The 10,474-nt window shown below is 48.7% G+C and overlaps 1 protein-coding gene across 4 annotated transcripts in view; it reads left to right on the forward strand.

Moving 5' to 3' along the window:
* The window catches only part of RLBP1 (retinaldehyde binding protein 1), an 11,868-nt gene extending 9,166 nt beyond the window's left edge, over positions 1-2,702 (forward strand). For all 4 annotated transcript variants that reach the window (XM_037734735.1, XM_037734738.1, XM_037734743.1 and 1 more), the window contains exons 7-9: positions 646-804; positions 1,816-1,926; positions 2,181-2,702. In XM_037734735.1, the coding sequence (XP_037590663.1) occupies positions 646-804; positions 1,816-1,926; positions 2,181-2,339 (429 nt within the window). In that variant the 3' untranslated portion in view covers positions 2,340-2,702. The remainder of the gene's footprint in view (positions 1-645; positions 805-1,815; positions 1,927-2,180) is intronic.
* Positions 2,703-10,474: the final 7,772 nt, after the last annotated feature.

A 10,474-nucleotide genomic window follows, 5' to 3' on the forward strand; every position in this document is an offset into this window, starting at 1 on the left:
TTTAGTAGAGACGGGGTTTCACCATGTTGACCAGGATGGTCTCGATCTCTTGACCTTGTGATCCACCCGCCTCGGCCTCCCAAAGTGCTGGGATTACAGGCTTGAGCCACCATGCCCGGCAGAATTTTTTGTATTTTTAGTTGAGACAGGGTTTTGCCATGTTGGGCAGGCTGGTCTTGAACTCCTGTCCTGACATGATCCACCCGCCTCAGCGTCCCAAAGTGCTGGGATTACAGATGTGAGCCACTGCACTTGGCCCATGCATTTTTCTTATCATAATGGGATTATATTCTATAACAATATGTCATGCACATTCTCCTATTAGTCTTCTGTATTGTTTCTAATTGTTCCAGAGTATTCCATGGCACAAATGTGCCATAATTTCACCAGTTCCCACTGATGGATTTTTAGGTTAGCTCCAATGTTCCCACTATTCTAAAAGTAGTGGGATTCTGGCTTCTAACCATGGATGTGACACTGAAGCTTGTTTTCTTGATATACATGCCCAGAAGTGGAATGTCCGAGATCAAAGCCAGCAGCAAATTACGCCAGTGAAGAATGTGCCCTTTAGCTCTCCCCTCGGGACCTCAAGCCTTAATTATCATCGTGGGTTAGGTCTTACGGCCTGTTTGCTCTGTGCCCAAGATCTTGCAGGCATATTGCTTCATCCTGGAGAAGCTGCTGGAGAATGAGGAAACTCAAATTAATGGCTTCTGCATCATCGAGAACTTCAAGGGCTTCACCATGCAGCAGGCCGCCAGTCTCCGGACTTCGGATCTCAGGAAGATGGTGGACATGCTCCAGGTGAGGCCTGAGCCCTGTCACACAGGAGCCTCCCGCAGCTGGGGACGCTGCGAGGCTGGGCCTGCTTTCATGGTGCTCGCAGGGACCTGAAAAGTTGGACCACTTTGTGCCACAAAGAGCAGGGACAGCCACAATCCCAACCATAAGCACCTGCGTAGTGACTGACCATTTGCCAAGTATTCACTTTCATTTTTTCATTGACTCCTTGAGAGCATTCTCTCCCTCCTTCCCTGCTTCATTTTTCACACCTGGAAACGAAGGCTCAGAGATTTCAGTGACATCTCAAGGTCACACAGCAATGAAGTGGCAGAGGCCAGACTTGAAGGGGTACCTTTGAGGTGGCAGAGATGGTGAAATCCTTATCTAATTCCTGATCTTAGTGAGGATGCCGCTAGTGTTTTCCCATTAAATATGACACTGGCTGTAGGACAGAAGGGTGCACCTGCGTATCTGTGAGTGCATCCTGCCTCTCTTTGAATGTGGATTCAGAAAGAAGTATCAGTAACCCCCTGATAACTCACTCCTATACATGCTGACATGTCGGGAGTCCTTTCTTGGAGCCGTCTTGGATCTGCTGTATGTGTATTTGGGAAAGGAGGTGTGGGAGGTGGAGGTCGTGGGAGGGGCTGATGGACAGTGAGGCGTGGTAATAGTGGTCCTGTGGTTTGTCATCGTTTGCAGTCCATTCGGCAGGCAAGTGGGTTGGAAAAAACTCACCAAGGGCCAAGCGAGCCTACTTTCATTTACCTGATTCCCGGTTTTACTTGCATCGGCAGTGAGAGGATTGGGTCATATGAATCTTGGGGTTTCCTGCCTGCAGTTTGGGGCCACAGTGAAGCCAGGGATCCCTAGTGGCTGGCCTGGAAACAGGACCTTCAGTGGGCCCTTCTCCAGGGCAGCCGTGTGACACTGGAGCAGTCTGTCCTATGCCATGCAGAGAGGCAGCAGGGAAGGAGTGGGAGCCTCTGAGGTCAGCGGGGCCACAGGGCACGGGGGTCTCTGTCACTGCAGGATTCCTTCCCAGCCCGGTTCAAAGCCGTCCACTTCATCTACCAGCCATGGTACTTCACCACGACGTATAACGTGGTCAAACCCTTCTTGAAGAGCAAGCTGCTTGAGAGGGTGAGTACATGGGCGGCCCAGACAATGAGACGAGATGGCCAAGGGTGGGGCCTCACCTGAGCCCTCGTCACACTCTACCGTGGTCCTGAGCTATGTGGATCCCATCGACAACCAGCATGGAGACCTGCGGGGAGGGGTGTCGCCAGGCAGCGACTACACACGGTGGTGCTTGGTCCTCCTATCCCTTCCGCCGTCAGCCCTCATCCTCAGGGCACCTCCTCCGGCTCAGCTCTGCCTCCCTTGCTTCCCTGCAGGTCTTTGTCCACGGAGATGACCTCTCTGGTTTCTACCAGGAGATCGATGAGAACATCCTGCCGTCTGATTTCGGGGGCACGCTGCCCAAGTATGACGGCAAGGCTGTTGCTGAGCAGCTCTTTGGCCCCCGGGCCCAAGCTGAGAACACAGCCTTCTGAGGACATCTTCTGCCAGCTGAACTGTAGTTAGCATCCCTGGGCCTCTGAGCTGTCCTGGACCCAAGGCTAAGAAAGGGCTGCTTGAGATGACTGTGGTCCCTCTGGAGCTCCCTAAGCCTGAGTGAGCTCAGGGGTAACCGTTGAACAAGAGTACTGGGGGTAGTTATATTTCCACCCGTCCTTGAAACCTTAAGACAGTAATTTCTGTGCGAGGTTGTATTTCAAAGACTCTAGTTTTCTCAATCATTTCCTTTGTAATAGAGTTTTGCGACTTAGGGTCTGAAAACAGGCAGGGAGCCTGGGTTAAAATATCCCCCTACTCACCCCAAAAATGCAATAAAAGAAGATAAAAGAGGGAGGAAATACGCTCAAGTGATTTGACAAACACAGGCTTCTTGGTGGCCTCCAGGCAGGCAGGGGGTTTTCCATGGAGAATTCCAGGGTGGAAGAGGCATGGAAGCCGCTTCCTTCAGGCGCAGCGTGACGTGTGTGGGGTGGGCTGGAACTTGGACCTCTTTCCAGGGTGGCAGTCATGCTTCCTCCAACTGTCTGGGAGAGGGGGTTTCTCCACCAAAGGCTGTCTCCTCCAGTCCCCTTGCCTGGATGGAGGGTTTTACTTAGATTTATAAATCGAAGTAAAAGGTGGAGTCTTCTCTGAGCACTCACTCGGTCCTCAAGAGTTAAAGCTCTTTTTCTGTCTGGACTCTCAGGCATTTCATAGTGATGAACTTATACTTTCCAAATCTGCATTTTTTTTTCTTTTTGAGACAGGGTCTCACTCGTCACCCAGGCTGGAGTGCAGTGGTGCAATCATAGTTTACTGCAACCTCAAACTCCTGGGCTCAAGCAAGCCTCCTGCCTCAGCCCCCCGAGCAGCTGGGACTGCATGCACTGCACCCAACTAATCTTTTACATTTCTTTCTTTCTTTTCTTTTCTTTTTTTTGTAGAGATGAGGGTCTGGCTCTGTTGCCAAGTCTGGTCTCCAACTCCTGGCTTCAAGTTATTCTTCCCATCTCAGCCTCTCAATGTGCTGGGATTATAGGTATGAACCACCATGCCTGGCCCAAATCTGCATATTTTGACAAATATAAATGCTTTGCTTCTGTGGAGTTGGCTTTCCTCAAGTGCTCGGTAATTTTTGAGTGTGCGCTCATTTCTGGAGGTGAGAATCCCTGTTAGATGCCCTGTTTGCTGAGGGTGCTGGTCCCTCTTGGGAAAGTGCTGGCTTCTTCTGGGCATGGGTCTCCTAAGCATTGACAGATACTGTTTCCAAGATGCTACACTCATTTTCCCATGTGGAAACAGACATTGGCTGGCTAGTGGCAGGAGGTGAGGCCTTGTTGTTCCCACCAAGGTGTCCCAGTCAATCATCCCAAGACTTGTCTGCTCTTGCCTGCAGGGTCACCCCCTTCTTTGTGGGTGTGAAGCACCCTTAGTGCTGCACCTACCTTTTGGGGCAGGATATTCCAACTGTTTTCTGACTTTGGATTCAATTCAGTCCTATTATACCTTTGAGAATTTATCTGATCCATGAGAGGTCTCTTTCTTGTTTTTCGGTGAGGCTGTGTACCTGTTCATGTATGTCAATGTGTGTATACGTGTGTGTGTGTGTATGTATGTATGTGTGTTTGTGTGTGTGTGCATTTATTTCTTATATACTTTCTTTCACTTTTAGGGTTTGTAGTGTATGCTCATTCCCCAAGAAACTTCTTTCTTTATAACATTCACAGTCAACAATCCGTGGTCATAAAATCCATGAAAATGAAAATGGTATTTACACAGGACTCCTAGGCTGGAGGAGGAATCACGGCAAATTATTATGGGCACAAGGGTAGGAGATCAACCAGTGAGGAGTTTGTCCCCAGAGCTGAGGCTTCCTTTTTGCAAATCAAATCTCACATGGAACCTTGGTATTCAAACCTAAAAAGGGCCAGGTATGTGGCCTGTGCCTATAATCTCAGTACTCTGAGAGGCCGAGGCAGGAGGATCACTTGAACTTGGGAGTTTGAGATAAACCTAGGCAACACGGTAAAACCCATCTCTATTAAAAAATATACATGTTAGTTGCTTATGGTGATGCATGCCTATAGTCCCCACAACTCAGGGGGCTGAGGTCGGACGATCACCTGAGCCCAGGAGATGGAGGCTGCAGTGAGGTATGGTCATGCCACTGCACTCCAGCCTGTACAACAGAGAGAAACCCTATATCAACAAAACAAAACACCATCAATCTAAAAAGAGTGAAGCTGCCCTGGCAGAAGGGGCCTCACCCCGAGAGATCGCTTACGAGCATCTGGAGCTAGGAAGGTATTTCAAGCATGAGAACATGGGTAACTGTCAATGGTGCTTTGGGGTCAAGTGAAAAAGGAAGAGAGACTAGCATTTGCCAAGGTGGAGGGCCCTAGTGGCCCAAGTGGAGGTGTTGATGGAGGGGGGTGGGGATGAGGCTAAGCTTAATAATTCAAAGGAATGGGTATTTTTGGCCAGGCACGGTGGCTCATGCCCATAATCCCAGCACTTTGGGAGGCCGAGGTGGGTGGATCGCTTGAGGTCAGGATTTGAGACCAGCTTGGCCAAACATGGTGAAACCCTGTCTCTACTAAGAATATAAAAACTAACCGGGCGTGATGGCAGGGACCTATAATCCCAGCTACTTGGGAGGCTGAGGCAGGACAATCACTTGAAACCAGGAGGTGAAGGCTGCAGTGAGCTGAGATTGTGCCACTGAACTCCAGCCTGGGCAACAGAGCAAAACTCTGTCTTAAAACAAACAAACAAAAACAACAGCAGTGAGCTGAGATCACCCCACTGCACTCCAGCCTGGGTGACAGAGCAAGACTCCATCTCAAAAAAGGAGGAGATATACTTCTAATTGCTCCTCAGGACTTGGGTCCCAAATCTGAGGGAAACACCGGTTGGTCCCTGTCCACTGACCCCATCTTCCCTGAGCCCAGAGCTACCAGGCGCCCTCCTAGACACAGCCCAGGCCTGCTCTGAATTTGTGGCAGCTCAGAAAGTATCAATGAGATCAGGCACATCCTGACCAGAAGACTCTTGGGGCAGCCTTGGCTCCTACTCAAACCCGCATGGGATGCTGGGATCGTCCCTAAGGTCAGCAGGGCTGGGGCCTTAGCTCAGGGGCCCTGGTTGATAAGAAGACCTAGTGGCTTTCTGAGGAAGAAGTCCTCAGAAACTCATTGGAACTCTGTGAGCCGGCTCTGACTGTGTGCTTGCGCCGCCCCCTGCTGGCCGTGCCCTGGCACTGCCCTTCCAGGGACAAGCTGGGCAGGAGGGTTAGCTGGGTGGGCTGGGCCAGACCTTGCCCCGAGAAGGTGGTATTGCTTTCGGGGAAAAAGTGTCTGAATACTGTGAATGGCAAAACCTGACGTGCTCAGCCTCACAAAAATCCCAGCTGCCTATGTGTGTGATTCCTACAAGGGTCCCCACATTATTGAAGAGAGACAATAAAATACTCTTTTGAAGGACACCAGCCATGGGAAGGAGAACAACAAAACATGAATTTTATGATAACCATTTGGTGCCCATAACAACTTCCTTTCTGGGGATATCTGGGGTGAGGCAGGGATTCTGTCGCATCAAAGTATGGGAGTTGGAAGGTTGCAGTGATGCATTTCTGCCATGGGAATGTGGACGTTGGGAGAATGGAGGCAATTCATCAAGCTGTGGGTGGAGGTCTCAGGAAGGAGACAGGTGCCAGCTTCAGAGAGCCTCTCAATGAAACTGCCACGCCTTGGGTTTACCCAGGGGAAAGTGGAGGAGGTGGTGCTGCCTGGAGGCCTGGCAAAGCCTTACTGGAAGAGGTATGCCTTTCTCTTAACTCAAACTAGCAGGAAAAGAGGTGAAGCATCACCTCACAGGTGAAGTGGAACACCTCTGATCCCACTTTTTTTTTTTTTGAGACGGGGTCTCACTCTGTCACCCAGGCTGGAGTGCAGCGGCATGATCTTGGCTCACTGCAACCTCGGCCTCCTGGGTTCAAGCGATTCTCCTGCTTTAGCCTCCCAAGTAGCTGGGATTACAGGCGCCTGCCCCTACACCCAGCCAATTTTTATATTTTTAGTAGAGAGGGGGTTTCACCATGTTGGGCAGGCTGGTGTCAAACTCCTGACCTCAGGTGATTTGCCTGTGTCAGCCTCCCAAAGTGCTGGGATTACAAGTGTGAGCCACTGCGCCTGGCCTCTGATCTCACTTTCTGTTGGAGGCTTGGCTCTGGAGTTTAGGAAACTCAGAAGTGTCAGATCTGGAAACTTGTGGGATCTCCTGGAGCCTCACTACTCAAAGTGTGGTCCAAGGAGGGCTGGCCCCTCCCCATGGGGAGCTCCAAGGCCACATCTCAGACATGCTGCATCAGAATCTGCTTTAACAAGACCTCCAGGAGTGTGCACATTAAACAACCAATCAGGCCAGGCACAGTGGCTCATGCCCGTAATCCCAACACTGGCAGGCTGAGGAGGGATGACTGCTCAAGGCCAGGAGTTTGAGGCCAGCCTGGACAACACAGCAAGACTCTGTTTCTATACACACAAAATCAACCAAATGCAGTGGCGTGAGCCTGTAGTTTTAGCTACTAGAGAGGGTGAGGCAGGAGGATCTTTTTTTTTTGAGATGGAGTTTCACTCTTGTTGCCCAGGCTGGCATGCAGTGGCACAATCTTGGCTCACCACAACCTCCACCTCCTGGGTTCAAGTGATTCTCCTGCCTCAGTCTTCCGAGTAGCTGGGATTACAGGCATGTGCCACCACGCCTGGCTAATTTTTTTTTGTTTTTAGTAGAGATGAGGTTTCTCCATGTTGGTCAGCCTGGTCTTGAACTCCCAACCTCAGGTGATCCACCCGCCTCGGTCTCCCAAAGTGCTGGGATTACAGGTGTGAACCACTGCGCCCAGCCTTAGGAGGATCTCTTGAGTCTGGGAGTTCGAGGCTGCCTGAGCCATGATCATACTACTGCTCTCTTATTAATATGGGCAACAGAGTGAGACCCTGTCTTAGAAAAAGAGGGGGGGGGGCAGTCAATGCTTAAAAAACAATGGCTGTCTACCTCCCAGCAAGTGGCTCAAATGTGTCTTGCTTAAACCCCGTATGTTGACATACGGAGGTTAGGATATGGAGGAACTCACTCTAGTAAGGATTCATATCTATGGGTTTAAAGGCAAACTTTGCATGTGAGCAGAGAACAGAGAAGAAGGCTGCAGGAGCCCTTGGGAAGACCACAGCTAAGAGGTTAATGTTCTAGAATAAGCAAGTTCTGCTGTGGGGCTGTGCCTGGAAGTCGCCTTGCCAGTAGGCAGGACATGTAGTACACCTGGATTTCCCAAGGTGACCACATATGAAGGAAAAGGATCAGGTTTGATGGTGCACACACGTGGCTCATCAGCACTTCTGAGCCCAGAAATGTTTTTGGAAAGTATAACCAGGCCGGGCTCTGCTTTCCTCGCAGCCCATCAGATGCCCTGGTGTGGAGCTGGACCACGTCAAACACTTTGCTTGTAGTTTCTACCTTGGAGATGATGTATGAGTGGGAACCAAACAGATAAAGCCAAAATCACTGCCCAAAGTAACATGAGCACTTTGAAAAATATCATCTGAACCTCTCACTTATCCTGAGGTAGGCATTCTTAGTATAATTATTCCCACTGGAAAATAAATAACAATCTGAGGTTATGTCCTGCTAGAAATGGCAAGGACAGGACCCTGGCCCAGCAACTCTGGCTCCAAATCTCTTTCGCTCTGTTACTACTCACCCTTTGTCTCCAATGTTTGTTTTATTTATTTCTGGGGGCGGGAGAGGTAAAGGCAGATAAGGGAGGAGAAACAATGAAATGAGAACTTCATGTATTTCCAGGTCAATTTCACCAACTATCATCAGATGAGGAGGCAATGACTTTAGGAGGAAACCAGTCTTCAGTAGAGATGCTGGGATAAATGTGGTAGAGAGCATGAATCAGAAGGAAGCTGTGGGTGGCACACAGCCACATGGAGAGAGGTGTTTAATTTATCTTCTTTGGGGAGGGGTTCACCAGTTCAAAGCCAAATGCCTGTCATGTCTTTCAACCACTCAGATACACGGTAGCACTTTTATGTCCTCCCTCTAAAGACATCCAAGAGAGAAGTGAGGAGGGGAGGCTGTCATATAAAGGACCATCCAGTTAGGTGTTTGATCCTCACCATGGGAAAGTACTCCCTACAGGACTAGAGCAGAGAAGCCTGTTAATGAAAGGCATAATTAACAAACAGCATGACTGGGGCGGTGAGTGAGGGGTCAGTGAACACAAATGCTGTGGGGCTGCCTCATGAGAGGGCAGCTGTGTGCTACTGGCCCTACATGACCGCATTAGCATGCGGCTGGCACTGACCTGCCTAATGCCCCGGACCTGAAATCTCTTCCATGCAGTCTTTTCATAGGTAGTATTCTTTGCAAGTTGGTTTTCTTGGGCCAAAATAGTCTGGTTATTTTGTGGGGGATAGGAATTGAGGGGAAGCTTGCTTACCAGAGAGGGATGAATTTTGAAATTTGGCATTGGCGATTTCTAGGTCTTGTTAATGCACAACTTTTAAAGCTAACACTACTGACCCTGCCTAACTTGACAAAGGTTTTGTGTGGCCAAGGAGGGAAGGGAGCTGTGAGCCTAAGTCTCTTGGGGTGGTACAACCCTCCTGGTTGAGACAGTGCCTGCTCCTGGGAGACCCTTAGATTGGGTTCAGACAGATTCAAAGAAGAAAACACCACCACCAGCCAACCAACCCAATATAATCTTCACTTAGGAAATATTCACCTAGTCTTTTCAAAGAACATTATTGGAAAAGCATACAAATCACACATGGCAAGCACCATTTATATCTTGCCTTGCATTTTAATGCCTATATGGTTCGCTTTATGAAATTATTAAAACACAGGCTGGGCACAGTGGCTCACAACTGTAATCCCAACACTTTGGTAGGCTAAGGCGGGAGGATTGCTTGAACTCAAGTTTGAGACCAGCCTAGGCAACATAGCATAAAAATAAAAACTAAAAAATTAGCCAGGTACAGTGGTAAGCCCCCATAGTTCCAGCTACTTGGGAGGCTGAGGCGCAAGGATTGCTTGAGCCCAGGAGTTCAAGGCTGCAGTGAGCTTGTGACCAGACCACTGCACTCCAGCCTGGGCCAGATCAAGACCCTGTCTCTAAAAAATAAAAAAGTAAAAAATAGATATTTCCTTGATTTTAGTTCCTGGCTTTCTTGCCTGGAGAAGATAGGATGGACTAACATCAACTGTGGTACAAAAATGGTGTTTTGTGTATTTCCATTAATCTCAGCTTTGGTGAAGACACAGGAAGAATCTTATTAGATAGAAACCTGCCATTATACAGAGGACACACAGCCACACCACATTTTTAGTCTTTATTTTTTAAGTAAAGAAATTCCACTGAATCAAATATAACAAAATTACAGTTTTTGTTTGTAATGATCTTCGTTCACCACCACACAATCATAGTAGAATCAAAAGTAATGTGAGAACATCAAATGATCAAGGACATCATTTTTTAGTATAATTTCTTAATAAAGGTAATATCCCCATATTTAGAAAAAATTGCATTGCTAGTTGCAAATCTTAAACACCTCAGTGCTGAAGGATCCTGTACTTCCCCCCAAAGATCCAGCAGCACGGAGGCTTTCAGAACACAAACTCAAAAATATAGTATTTTCAGGGCAGCATTTTAAGTTTCAGAAAACCCAAACAAAACAGAACAAAACAAAATCAGAATTAGGAATGTGAAAGTGATGGTTCTCAAAAATCAATCTGGAAGCAGATCTGCCAACAGAAGAAGGTGGTTGCACAGAGTCTAACCAGGAAAAGGAGAGTTGCCAGCTCGCTCCCCTCCCCCCTCCCCCCAGCCCTGGCATCACTAAGGCAGCTGCAGCGGCAGAAGTCAGAAGCTCAGGTACAGTGAAGGTCTTCCTGAGGCAGTGGGAGAGACCCAGATCATCTGGAACCAGTGTGGAGAGGTGACAGGATTCTACGTGGACTTGTGCTTTAGGAAAACTAAAGAGGCCAAAATGAAAACCAGACAAAACCTAACTCCAACACCCAGGAACTCTGTCCACCCACACGAACAGCCTGAGAGAGAGTGGTT

This window comes from Cebus imitator, unplaced genomic scaffold (genome assembly GCF_001604975.1).
Source record: "Cebus imitator isolate Cc_AM_T3 unplaced genomic scaffold, Cebus_imitator-1.0 Scaffold19, whole genome shotgun sequence".
Classification (NCBI taxonomy): Eukaryota; Metazoa; Chordata; class Mammalia; order Primates; family Cebidae; genus Cebus; species Cebus imitator.